Source organism: Muscardinus avellanarius (genome assembly GCF_963383645.1).
Source record: "Muscardinus avellanarius genome assembly, chromosome: 21".
NCBI classification, from domain to species: domain Eukaryota; kingdom Metazoa; phylum Chordata; class Mammalia; order Rodentia; family Gliridae; genus Muscardinus; species Muscardinus avellanarius.
In genome coordinates this window covers 1,734,786-1,748,232 of record NC_137807.1, presented here as the reverse complement: position 1 = coordinate 1,748,232, position 13,447 = coordinate 1,734,786, and the positions used below count along the sequence as shown (strand labels likewise).

Sequence of the window (13,447 nt, the reverse complement as noted above, 5' to 3'; positions counted from 1 at the left end):
GTTACAGCGATGGACCTTTTGCTTACGGAACTCCTGTGATTGGTTTTTGAGCCATTTACGCATTTTTGCTCCATTCAGTAGTTATACAACCTTATGTTTTTGAGGTGATTTGATTTGAGGTACTTTGGAAACAGTTGGTGGTGGTTTCAAGCCAGTCAGTTGAAAGGCACCGAGAGACTCAGCTGGTCCTGCTACCTACCCGCCAAGGTACCAGTAAGGCCGGTTACCAGCACCTCAGAAATGGCGGCCGCCCTCCCTCCCTCCCTTCCTTCCTTCCTTCCTTCCTTCCTTCCTTCCTTCCTTCCTTCCTTCTTCTTTCTTCTTTCTTCTCCTGTAGTAGAGGTTGAATCCACAGGCGTTCTACCTGAGCTGCACCCCCAGCCTGTTTTCTTTGTTTTTCGTTTTTTGGTGTTTTGTGCGTGGCCCTAGGAATGAACCCAGAGGCATTCTACCACTGAGCTCCCACGCGACATCCCCAGCCCTATTTTATTTTTGTTTTGAAAATGAGTCTTAACTAGTTTGATGAGAGTCTAACTACTTGCTGGGGCTGTCTTTGCCATCCTCCTGTCTCAGCCTCTCAAGTACTGGGATTAATGCTGGCGCCGCCACATCTGACTTCTCTGTCTTTTTTATTTTTTGCAGCACTGGGGATGGAACCCAGGGGCATTCTACCTCCAAGCTACATACTCCACAACTCCGTTTTTCATTCTTTTTTTTTTTTTTGGCGGTACTGGGGATGGAACCCAGAGGCATTCTACCTCGGAGCTACATACTCAGACCTATTTTTTATTCTTTATTTTGAAACAGGGTCTCACTGAGTTGCAAAGGGCCTCACTAAGTAGCTGAGGCTGGCTGCAAACCACGATCCTCCTGTCTCAGCCTCCCGAATGCTGGGATTACAAGCATGTGCCACCATGCCTGGCTCCATTTTTTTTATTCTTTGTTTTGAAACAGGGTCTCATTAAGTTGCAAGGGCCTCACTGTGTAGCTGAGGCTAGTTGAGAACCTCCAAGCTATACCCACAGCCTGATTTTCCTTCTGTATTTGGAAACAGGGTCTCATTAAATTTCTGAGAGCCTCTTTATGTTGCTGAGGCTGGCTTCAAAACTACAATCCTCCTGTCTCTGCCTCCGAAATATTAGGATTACAGTCGTGCATCACCATGTCCAGCTAAGTTTTTTTTTTTTTAAAAGAAAAGATTTACTGTTTCCAAATAAAAATATAAAATAGGTCTGGGAGTGTAACCCGGAGGTAGAAGGGTTTCCAGGAACCCCAGTACCACCAAAAAAAAAAAAAAAAAAAAGAAAAAGAAAAGATTTATTTTGGCGAAGATGTTATTTTGCCTTAACTCAAAAGCCACAGATTCAAATCTGATCTTGATTAACTCAGAAATATATTGTTTCTCTAAGCACAGCAAAGATGGTTTTACTAGTTTCTCAGATGGGGATTTTTCTTTTGGTAGCGCTGTGGATGGAACCCAAGTGCATTCTACTCTGAGCTACACCCCTGGTCTTTTTTATTTTGTATTTTGAAACAGGCTCTTCCTAAATTGCTGAGATACGTGGATTAACATGCCTGGCTAGTTTTTTAGATCTTAAAACTTCAAGTTAATATAGGCTTGTGGTAATAAGACTAAGCTTTATATAAGTGAATGAAGCTGGGTGTGGTGGTGCACACCTGTAATTCCAGTAGGACTTGTGAGGCTGAGACTGGAGGATGGCAGGTTTGAGGCCAGTCTGAACAACGTAGCAAGGTACTCTGCAACTTAGTGAAGCCCTATTTCAAAATAAAAACTAAAACAAGGCTAGGGGTAGAGTTTAGTAGTAGAATGCCCCAGGTTTTAACCCCTAGTGTGTGTCTCTCTCTCCCTCTCTGTCTCTCTGTGTCTCTCTCTGTCTGTCTCTGTCTGTCTGTCTCTGTCTCTGTCTCTCTCTCTCTCTCTCACACACACACACACACACACACACACAGAAATAAAAACTGAATGCCAGATGTGGTGGCACACGTTGTAATCCCCGCACTTGGGAGGCTGAGACAGGAGGATCGCACAGGTTCAAAGCCAGCCTCGGCTATTTAGTGAGGCTCTCAGCAACTTAGTGAGACCTGTTTCCAAATAAAATATAAAATAGGTCTGGGACTATAGCCCAGAGGTAGAAAACCTCTGGGTTCCACCCCCAGTACCACCACCAAAAAAAAAAAAAAGAAAGAAACTGAAAGCTTCCTTTTCCTCCCCCATTAAGCTTGGTGCTCATTTTCCCGAGCCATCTTATAACTGTGTTTTTAGGCACTGTACTGAGCTGGTGATATTAGATTATATAAAGCAAAGTGAATGTATTGCTGGGTCAGTGCTCGTGCTTAGGGTAGGAGAGTCTTTGAATCTCTTTCAGGAGTGTCTTCATGGTGTTAGTGGCCAGAGTCCTCCGCCCAGCGTGGAGATGGTGAAGTTAGGCTGGGAAATCGACTCCGCTGCTGTTTCTGCCTTCTTTCTCCTGTTGGTCTAAAATCTTTCTACATTTCTCTTCACAGATTGGATCCGGAGACTGACTTCCGCCTAGCCACGCCCACAGCTGTATCAATGGTGGGGGAAAGCTAGTGAGAACAGGCCGTGGAGAAGCAGATCCCAGTCACCCGGAAAATGAGTCTGCCGAAGCCGAGCGGGCTCAAGGCCCCGAGCCGGATCCTGAAGCCGGGAAGCACCGCTCTGAAGACGCCCGCCGCTGGTGATGCTGCGCGCTTTGTCGCAATTGCAAACGCGTGCTCCTGTGTGCAGAATTGAACTTGAGCATTTTTACTTTTTACTTTTTATTTGTGTGGGGACTGGCTGGAAAGCTGCAGTCCTGTCTCGTCCTCCCAAGTACTGGGATTACAAGCATGTGCCACCATACCCAGCTTTAATTTGTTTTAAAGACCCTCAAGAGCTGGTTTGGTGGCACACACTTGTAATCCCAGTACCTAGGAGGCTGAGACAGGAGAATCACGATTCGCAGCCAGCCTCAGCTACTTAGCGAGGCCCTGAAACCCTGTTTCAAAATGAAGAATAAAAAATAGGGCTGGGGGTGTAGTTCAGAGGTAGAATGCCCCTGGGTTCCATCCCCAGAACTGCAAAAAATAAAGGGAAAAAAAGCCCTCAAGAGGGCTGTTACTGGTCCCGCCCACGTGAGCAGATTAGCTGAGAGAGGTCAGATCACACCCTGAGATCACGCAATGCCTGGTAAATGGTAGAATGATTAAGGATGCACACTTTGCCAGTTCACGCTAAATATTTAATCAGCGCCAGTCGGGGGACTGCAAGATGACTTTCTAGTGTGATGATCACATCTCCTGCAAGCTCTAACTACCGCCATCACTAGAGGGTAGAGATTGCACCAAGGCGTTGCAGCTCCGCAGAGCATTTCCCAGGCGCTGTCCTTTTCCTTTGCCGTGATTTCCACCTCTGCCATCGAAGAAATCGTGTCATAGTAATAGGGCTTATGTCGTAGTTTCATAGTAATGATGGCTGGGTCACAGCACTAACCCTCTCCTTCCTCAAGTCTAATGGCGAATGATTGTGTGTGTGTGTGTGTGTGCGCGCGCGTGTGTGTGTGTGTGTGCGTGTGTGTGTGTGCGTGTGTGTGTGTGTGCTACTGGGGGGTGGAACCCAGGGGCTTTCTACCTTTGGGCTACACCGCCAGCCCTATTTTATAATTTATTTGGAAACAGGGTCTCACTAAGTTTGAGGTTCGAGGACAGCCTCAGCTACTTAGGCCCTTCACAACTCAGTGAGACCCTGTTCAAAAAACTTTCAAAAAGACTAAGAATTAGGGCTGGGGGTGTAGCTCAGAGGTGGGATTCTGTGTCCCCTTGCGCTGGTCCATGAGCCTGGGCCCGCGGCCGCCCCTTCTCCAGGTCCCTCCCTCTGCGGGAGAGGCGGGCTGCCCTAGCAATCGCCACTGATCCTTCTTCTGTTTGCAGCTGCAGCGGCCCCGGTGGAGAAAGCAGCATCAACTGCAAAAGCCTCAAGCACCCCGCCCTCCGAGGCACGCGAGGAGTTCGTGGACGACTTTCGCGTCGGGGAGCGCGTTTGGGTGAATGGGAACAAGCCCGGCTTCATCCAGTTTCTCGGAGAGACCCAGTTTGCCCCTGGCCAGTGGGCCGGGATTGTTCTAGATGAACCCATAGGCAAGAACGACGGCTCGGTGGCCGGAGTTCGCTATTTCCAGTGCGAGCCTCTGAAGGGCATATTCACTCGGCCGTCCAAGCTGTCAAGGAAGGCGCAGGCCGAAGATGAAGCCAACGGCCTGCAGGCGGCGCTGGCATCCAGGGCCGCTTCCCCTCTGTCCGCCTCTGTGGCCAGCGCGTCCTCCCCGGCGCCGCCCTCCAGCATCCCCCCACAGCCTGCGCAGCCCGCCGCCAAGGAGCCTTCAGCCGCACCTCCGCTCAGCAACCTGAGCAGAACGGCCAGCGAGTCCGTCTCCAACCTTTCCGAGGCCGGATCCGTCAAGAAAGGGGACCGAGAGCTCAAAATCGGAGACCGCGTGCTGGTGAGTCGCTCGCCCCGCCGCAGTGCCCTTCTTCCTGGCCTGTTGATCCACTTTTTGTTGTTGTTTGTACTAGAGATTGATTCCAGAGGCATTCTACCTTCGTTACACCTCAGCCCCATTTCATTTATTTATTTTATTATTTTTCCCCGTGGGTTTGGGGACGGAACCCAGGGGCATTCAACTTTCAAGCTACAGTACCCGGCCCTATTTTTTATTCTTTATTTTGAAACAGGGTCTTACGAAGCTGCAGAGGGCCAAGTAGCTGAGGCTGTGGCGAACCCAGACCCTCCTGTCTCAGCCTCCCCAGTGCCGGGATGACAGGCTGCGCCACCACGCCCAGCTTATTTATTTTCAAAACAGGTCTTGCTAGGTTGATTGAGTCACGCTACTTGCTTAGGCTGTCCTCGAATCTGTGCTGCTCCTATCTCAGCCTCCCAGTTACAGGGATTACAGGCATGTGCCACCATGTTTAGCTGAGACCCTGTTTCAGAAGAAAAAATAAAAAAGGGCCAGGGGTGTAGCTCAGGAGTAGAGTGACCCTTGGTTCAGTCCCCAGTTTCCCAAAAGAGACAATCAAATGATCTCAAAAAAAAGAGCAAGGGGGATATCAGCGAGGAAGAATGCCCCTGGGTTCTTTCACCAGTGCCAGTAAGTGAGTGAGACATCAGCGTACTTGTCTTACGCATGTGGACCTGTCCTTGATGTGCATGCCATTGATGTTATGGATAAATATGTAAAGGGAATGGGAGAAAATAAACAACAGTTTTGTTTAGTTTTTGTGTACCGGGCATGGAGCCCAGGGGCGTTCTACCTCCAAGCGACACCCCCAGCCCTATTTTTTATTCTTTATTTTGAAACAGGGTCTCACTGGGTTGCAAAGGGCCTCGCTAAGTAGCTGAGGCTGTCCGCAAACCGCGATCCTCCTGTCTCCGCCTCCCGAGTGCTGGGTCTCACTAAGTTGATGAGTCTTGCTACTTGCTGAGGCTGTCCTCAAACCTGCCATCCTCCTGTACTAGCCTCGAGTACTAGGACTATAGGTGTGCCCCACCATGTGGCTGATAAAGCACTTTTTAAGGTTAGGGAATAATTAACGTGCTGGACAAACTTAATGACTATATAGTTACATAAACTATTATATTATTAAGTTTTTTTGGTGGTACTGGGGTTCCTGGAAACCCTTCTACCTCCGGGCTACACTCCCAGACCTATTTTTGTACTTTTTTTATTTGGAAACAGGGTCTCTTAAGCCAGCGCGGCTGGCTTCAAACTTGCGCGATCCTCCTGTCTCCGCCTCCCTAGTGCGGGATGACGAACGCCCGGCAACTATTACATTATTGTAATGTCTCAGGTATCACATCCCTCTGGCAGTATAAATTCCCCAGGCAACTCTGCCAGTCTGTCTTTGTGGGAATTCGCAGAGTGGAAAGAAAGAAAGAAGAAGCTGCTGATGAAAGGGTTGGAGCATCGCACTTGCTCCGTAGTCAGGGCCAGAAACTGGTAAGCTGGCCGGGCATGGTGGGCACGCTTGTCATCCCCGCGCTTGGGAGGCGGAGACAGGAGGATCGCGCAGGTTCGCAGCCAGCCGCGCTGGCTTAAGAGACCCTGTTTCCAAAAATAAAAATAGGTCTGGGAGTGTAGCCTGGAGGTAGAGGGGCTTCCAGGAACCCCAGCACCACAAAAAAAAAAAAAACAACCAGTAAGCTGTAGAATTGTGTTCATCTAGCCAGGTGTGGTGGCACAGGTTTGTAATCCAGTACATGGGAGGCTAAGATAGGAGGGTCGCAGGTTCAAGGACAGCCTCAGCAAGTAGTGAGACTGGACATAACCTAGCAAGACCCTGTTTCAAAAAAAAAAAATGGGGATAGGGTGTAGTTCAGAGAAGGCCTCTGGGTTCCATCCCCAATACCTAAAGAAAAAAAAAAGAACTGTGTTCATCTTTGTCTTTCTTTTCTTGCAGGTGGGTGGCACCAAGGCTGGCGTCGTCCGGTTTCTTGGGGAGACCGACTTTGCCAAGGGGGAGTGGTGCGGGGTGGAGCTGGACGAGCCCCTGGGGAAGAATGACGGTGCCGTTGCGGGAACCAGGTAGGTCTGGAATCATGCGGCCTGGCCTTTCCCTCTGCGTCGTCCTGCTGGCACAGACTCCTGGGTCCTCAGGATAAAGGCCGGGGCTCTGGCATGGCGTTATTTCTTTCTTTCCTTTTTTTTTTTTTTTTTTTTGGTGGTACTAGGGATTGGACCCAGGGGCCTTCTATCTCCAGGCTAAACTCCCAGAACTATTTTATATTTTTATTTGGAAACAGGGTCTCAAGCCAGTGAGGCTAGCTTCGAACCTGCGTGATCCTCCTGTCTCCACCTCCCAAGCGCGGGGATTACACGCGTGTGCCACCACACCCAGCTTCTTTCTTTCTTTCTTTATTATTATTATTATTATTATTATTATTATTATTACAGTACTGGGGATGGAACCCAGAAGTATTCTACCTCTGAGGCACAACCCTAGTCCTATTTTTTTATCCTTTTTTTTGTGTGTGTGGTACTGGGGGTGGAACTGAGGAGAATTTCTACCTCCAGACCTATTCTATACTTTATTTGGAAACAGGTTCTCACCAAGTTGCTGAGAGCCTCACTCAGTAGCTGAGGCTGGCTTTGAACCTGTGATCCTCCTGTCTCAGCCTCCCAAGTGCTGAGATTACAAGCATGCACCACCACGCCTAGCTTCAGCCCTATTTTTTGTTTTTTATTTTGAAACAGGGTCTGACAGTTGCAACGGACCTCATAAGTAGTAGCTGAGGCTGTCTGTGAACCCGGACTCTCCTGCCTCAGCCTCTTAAATGCTGGGAAGACAAACGTGCACCACCACGCTCGACTTATTTTTTTATTTATTGTGGCTCTGGGGATTGAACTCAGAGACATTCTACCTCCAAGCCATACTCCCTATTTTATTATTTATTTATTTATTTGTACTGGGGATTGAATTTAGGGGCATTCTACCTCTGAGGTACACCCTCAGCCCTATTTTTTTTTTTTTTTTTTTTTTTGGTGGTACTGGGGTTCCTGGAAACCCTTCAGGCTACACTCCCAGAGCTATTTAAACTTTTATTTGGAAACAGGGTTTCTTAAGCCAGCGAGGCTAGCTTCGAATCTGTGCCTCCCAAGCACGGGGATTACAAGCGTGCGCCACTATGCCCGGCTTATTTATTTATTTATTTATTTATTTATTTTTAATTTTTTGTAGTTCTGGGGATAGAACTCAGGCGCATTGTACCTCTGAGCTACACCCCCAGCCCTATTTTTCTTTTTTATTTATTTTTATTTTTTGTGTGTGGTCCTGGGGGTGGAACCCAGGGGCCTCTACCTCTGGGCTACAACCCTGACCTATTTTATATTTTATTTGGAAACAGGGTCTCACTAAGTTGCTGAAAGTCTCACTATGTAGCTGAGGCTGGCTTCGAACCTGTGCGATCCTCCTGTCTCAGCCTCCCAAGTGTGGGGATTACAAGCGTGCGCCACCACACCCGGCCTAGTCTTCTTATTTTTGAAACAGGGTCTCACTGAGTTGCAAAGGGCCTTGCTAAGTAGCTGAGGATGTCCGTGAATCGCGATCCTCTGGTCTCTGCCTCCCGAATGCTGGGATTAGATGCGTGCGCCACTACGCCCAGCCTCCCAGCCCTATTTTTTAAGACTTTTTTTTGTGTGTGTGTGATACTGGGGTTCCTAGAAGCCCTTCTACCTCCGGGCTACACTCCCGGACCTATTTTATACTTTTTATTTGGAGGGTCTCTTAAGCCAGCGAGGCTGACTCCGAACCAGCGCGATCCTCCTGTCTCAGCCTCCCAAGCACGGGGATTACAAGCGTGCGCCACCACGCCCGGCTAAGACTTTTTTTTAAACAGGGTCTCATTGAGTTGCAAAGGGCCTCACTAAATATAGCTGAGGTTGTCTGTGAGCCATGATCCTCTGGTCTCAGCCTCCCAGATGCTGGGATGACAAGCGTGCGCCGCCATGCTTGGCTTTTATTTTTATTTTTGAAACGGTCTCGCTAGGTTGCTGAGAGACTCACGACGTGTTGTCACTGTTCTCAAGCCTGTGGCGCTCCTGTCTCAGCCTCTCCATACTGGGAGGCCGGTCCTGGGTCACTGCTCCCCGCTCTGGCCCGGTCTGGTCAGGTGGGACTGCTGTGTTGTAGAATTCCTCTGCTCGGCATTATCAGATGGTAGAAATAGTTATGCCCTTCGCCTGGGTCCCATCTACAGGTCAGTGGTCCCCTCTCAGCTGTTGCTGGTGTGGCTCCTCAGGCTCCTGAGGACGTTTCGCACTGCCTGGCAAGGCCGTGCGCTGGCCTGGAGCCCAGCTCGGCGGCAGAGGTGCCCGGAAAGTGCAGGCTTCTGTTGCAGGGCCTTTGTGTTAGAGCTGTTACTTCTTGTAACTAAGCTGTTTTCGTATCGTTCTGCTTCAAAGGTATTTTCTGTGTCAACCCAAATACGGCTTGTTTGCTCCCGTCCACAAAGTGACCAAGATTGGCTTCCCATCCACCACTCCGGCCAAAGCCAAGGCCGCCGCGGTGCGGCGCGTGCTGGCCACCACGCCGGCCGGCCTGAAGCGCAGCCCGTCCGCCTCTTCCCTCAGCTCCCTGAGCTCCGTGGCCTCCTCCGTGAGCAGCAAGCCCAGCCGGACAGGACTAGTAAGCCCCTCGCCCCTCTGCTCCGCGAGCACCCGTCGTGGCTGGCCTGGCTTGGCACCGCGCGGGCCTTAGCTTGCTGTTGAAGGGCCGTGCAGTTGAGTGTGCGGAGACGTCACCCGAGCAAGAACACGGCTCGGCCAGCGGGAAGGGTGCTGGAGAGTGCTTCAGACTCTTAACGCCTCAGACTCCTAGCAGTTCTTGGTGAATGCATGCTCACCACTTCTTCTCATGCAAATCATTTCGGGCTCAAAATGCTGGAGAGATTACAGGGATCCGCAGGAATGCAGGTCTCTTTCTCTTTGACTTCAAGCAGCTTTAGGAACCTCAGAGTATTTTGCAAAGGCACGTCCTTAGCATTTTAATAGTGTAGAAATAGCGTAGCCCGCCGAAAGCAGTTAATGTTTGCTGTGTTCCTGACACGGGCCAGAGCAGCAGCGGGTTGGGCTTCTGGAACTTGAAAGGATGCTAGGAAAAGCCATTGGCGAGTCTTGATTCTTCTCTCCTTTCCTTTCCCTCTCCCCATCCTCTCTCCCTCCGTCTCCCGTTTTCCATATAGCGTAGTGAACGCAGCCTCATCCAAGCTGACTGACAGCTCGTTCTTTTGCCAGCCTGGCCTGTGTGGGCTCAGAAGCAGTTGCTGTTTCGGCCCCTCCCCTGCCCCTCAGTCTCTTTACCTGAAGACAGGCAGGTGGACGAGGTCCTCCGAGCCTCACGCGGGACAGCGCCGGCACGGTCACGCTGCGCCTCACACGGGATGGACGTGGCGGTCCCAGGGCAGCGCTCCATCTTCTCATCTGCCTCTCCCATGGTTGCGGGCAGAGAGAGGACGATGGTGGAATCCACGTGTCTCGGCCCTCGACCACCTGGAGTTTCCTACTCTGATGTCCAGGAAAACACTGCCAGGACTATTTGAGTTTGCGTAGGATGATGAGGAAACAGTGCATCCTCGACAGAAGAATCACAGCGGACTCTCATGAGGAAAGCACACCTCGAATCCCTAGTACCTCACACACAAACATGACGCCATATTGTATGGCACTGCGCCTGGCTCCCTGACACTGTAAAGTGTTAGAAAGTTTGTAGGGTCCTCTGCATATGGTTTGGGAACTTCACATGGAATGTATTTAAGAAGAGATGTTAAGCCGGGCGTGGTGCCGCACCCTTGCAGTGCCAGCACTTGGGAGGCTGACACAGGAGGGTCCAGGTTCCTGGACAACCTCAGCTACTTACTGAGGCCCTCCATAACTCAGTGAGACCCTGTTTCAAAACAAATATTAAAAATAGGGCTGAGAGCCGGGCGTGGTAGTGCACGCTTGTAATCCCCGTGCTTGGGAGGCTGAGACAGGGGGATCGCACAGGTTCAAAGCCAGCCTCAGCTACTTAGGCTCTCAGCAACTTAGTGAGACCCTTTTTCCAAATAAAATATAAAATAGGTCTGAGAGTGTAGCCTGGGGGGTAGAAAGCCCCTGGGTTCCAATCCACTACCACAAAAAAATATAGGGCTGAGGATGTAGCTCCGAGGTAAATCCTCTGAGTTCAGTCCCTAACACGACAGAGAGAGAGAGAGAGAGAGAGAGAGAGGGAGGGAGGTTAAGCCAGACATGGTGACACGCACTTTGTGATCCTAGGATGTGAGAGGCTGAGACCGGAAGATTATAGTCTGCAGCCAGCTCAGCAACTCAGGCCCTCTACAACTTCATGCGACCCCGTTTCAAAATAAAAATAATAATAATAAAAATAAATAGGGCTGGGAATGTAACTGAGGTAGAATGGCCCTGGGTGCGTGTGCATGCACATACACACACACACGAGAGAGATGTTAGTAAGAAAAAGTATAATTTAGCCATATAATGAAAGAGGAAGGCTAGGGTACAGATGGTTAGGGGAGGAAACGAGGGCCAGGCGTGGTGGCACATGCTTATAATCCCAGTACTTGGGAGACTGAGAAGGAGGATTGCAGTTTCAAGGCCAGCCTCAGCAAGGAGACCGATCAACCAAGTGAGACCTGTTTCAAAACAAAAAACAAAATTGGCAAGGTGCGGTGGTGCATACTTGTAACCGGAGGCTGAGGCGAGAGGATCGCAGGTTCACAGCCAGCCTCAGCTATTTAGTGAGCCCTCCACAACTTAGACCCTGTTTCATATTTTTAAGAAAAGAGAACAGGAATTCCCCTCCCCCGACAAAATGTTTAAACTCAGGGAATTTTACCGAGTGAGATGGCAGAAGGCATTTGGGGCTTGCCTGGATTCCCTTGCTCTGGCGTTCATCCAGTTGCTGCCTTATGAATGGCGGAAGAGCCTACCCGTCTGCAGCCGTGGCAGATCGACACAGGAGACCAGGCGGCCGTCGGACGGAACTCCAACTGCAGAAGACACGGTGGAGACGGAATCTTCGGAGCCCACGGTTGCCAGTTGGAGGCCCTGGACAGATGCTTGGTGGGCCGGGGCTGCGTCGTCCCGCCCTCTCCTCCCACAGGCACTCTGCTGCTCTTGCCCAGCCGCCTGCTGACGGTCAGCAGAAGGTCATTTTTCCGGGTTTTTACAAGACCATTCAGCTAGGAGGGAGGGAATCGAGGCCCAGACACGGCAGAGGTTAGCAGACAAGTGGAGTTCTCTCCCCTCCCTCCCTCCCTCGTGGTGCGGGGTGGACCCAGGCACCCCACCTTTAATAAGCTATAGCTCAGCCTTTTTTATGTTCTGTTTTGAAATGTGGCCTCAGGGAGTTGCGGAGGGCCTCACTAGGTTCCTGAGGCTGACCTCAAATCTGCCGTCCTCCTGTCTCAGCCTCCCAAGGACTGGGAATGCGCCGCCACGCCCAGCTCTCTTGTGTGTTTGGACAGCTCCCAGGCGCCTGGCTTGGCCCTGCCATTCTCCTGCCCCTTTGTGCTCCCTCTCCTTTCTCTCGGTTCCCTTTTTCCTGATCCTTTCCCTGTATCCCAATTTTGCTTTCTCCCCAGACTTCTCTTTTCCTCCCCGTCTCCTTTTCCTTCGTGTCTCGTGCATGTACAGGCCCAGACCCGTCCACCGACCCTCACGCACGCGCGAGGGCGCGTTGCTGCTTCCTCCTGATCTTCGTGAATCTCTCCAGTGACTGGAGCTCGGGGCTTGACAGTGGGATTCCTGGGGAATAGCCTCTCGATTTTCTTTTAAAAGAAAGACGAAGACAATCTCAACTACAGTCCAACTATTTATTAGTCAAAGGCAAGTTTGTGCCTTCAAGGAAGACCTGTTTGTTCCTTAATGGAATCTAGAAGATTAAGAAGCTTTAAAAAAAAGCTTCAACCTCAAGTCTTAGGATCAAAAGTCTGGCCAGGATGTCCTTGGAGAAGAGGCTGCTAGGCTCAGGCTCACACAGTGAGGGCCTCGTAGCGTGAGCTCCCGGGCCGTCGGCCAAGCTCGAGTGCCTGCGTTTTGAGCCCGGTGCGCTCCTTCCGAACACCTTCCGGACTGTTCCATGTGCTCGTCCTGTCACTGCGTTCTTTGTGCGGCTGCAGGCAGAGGCGTGTGCTGTCTCGTTTTCTCCGTGTCTTGCTTGCTTCGCCACAGAGCCACTGTCACGCGTGTCGCCCTCTCCATCGCACCGCGGCCCTTCATTTCTCTAACTTTCCTTTGCAGTTGACTGAAACCTCGTCCCGCTACGCCCGCAAGATCTCGGGCACCACTGCCCTGCAGGAGGCGCTGAAGGAGAAGCAGCAGCACATTGAGCAGCTGCTGGCTGAGCGGGACCTGGAGCGGGCCGAGGTGGCCAAGGCCACCAGCCACGTGGGGGAGATAGAGCAGGAGCTAGCGCTGGCCCGGGACGGGCACGACCAGGTGAAGTCTGGTGCTGGCCTTGTGCCGTCGAGGTGGTTTCCAGCTTGATTGCAGGGAGGACGGCCAGGCCGGCTCAGGCCAGCCGTCAGGCACGAGTGTCGGGTTCTTGGCCGCGCCTGTGTGGTGGCCGTGGCCTGGGCGCCAGTGTCCGTCATCGTAAGAGGAAGTGTGTTCGTCTCCATTCTCCACTAGCCCGTCGGCTCCATGCCCAGGTCTTCGTCCTCTGTGTTTAGCTGCTCGTCCACCGGGACCTTAGCAGGGACCATGGCTTCCGTCTGTAGATGGTTAGCGACGTGCTGCGGCCTCGGACGAGTTGTTTGAAGGCCGTCCTCCGTCTGTAACGGTGTGCTTTGCCCCGTCTACTTCCCGGAGAGCCGCTGCGAGTGGCTTATTAAGATAGAGAGAGAGCATCTGCACGCGCCCGGGGTCAGAAT

At 51.2% G+C, this 13,447-nt stretch overlaps 1 protein-coding gene across 7 annotated transcripts in view; it reads left to right on the top strand.

The window, feature by feature from the left end:
- Positions 1–2,635: 2,635 nt before the first annotated feature.
- The window catches only part of CLIP1 (CAP-Gly domain containing linker protein 1), a gene marked incomplete at both ends in the record, with an annotated part of 75,685 nt that continues 64,873 nt past the window's right edge, over positions 2,636–13,447 (top strand). For all 7 annotated transcript variants that reach the window (XM_080717485.1, XM_080717484.1, XM_080717481.1 and 4 more), the window contains 5 exons: positions 2,636–2,720; positions 3,952–4,520; positions 6,478–6,602; positions 8,979–9,201; positions 12,816–13,013. In XM_080717485.1, coding sequence (XP_080573611.1) covers positions 2,636–2,720; positions 3,952–4,520; positions 6,478–6,602; positions 8,979–9,201; positions 12,816–13,013 — 1,200 coding nt within the window. The remainder of the gene's footprint in view (positions 2,721–3,951; positions 4,521–6,477; positions 6,603–8,978; positions 9,202–12,815; positions 13,014–13,447) is intronic.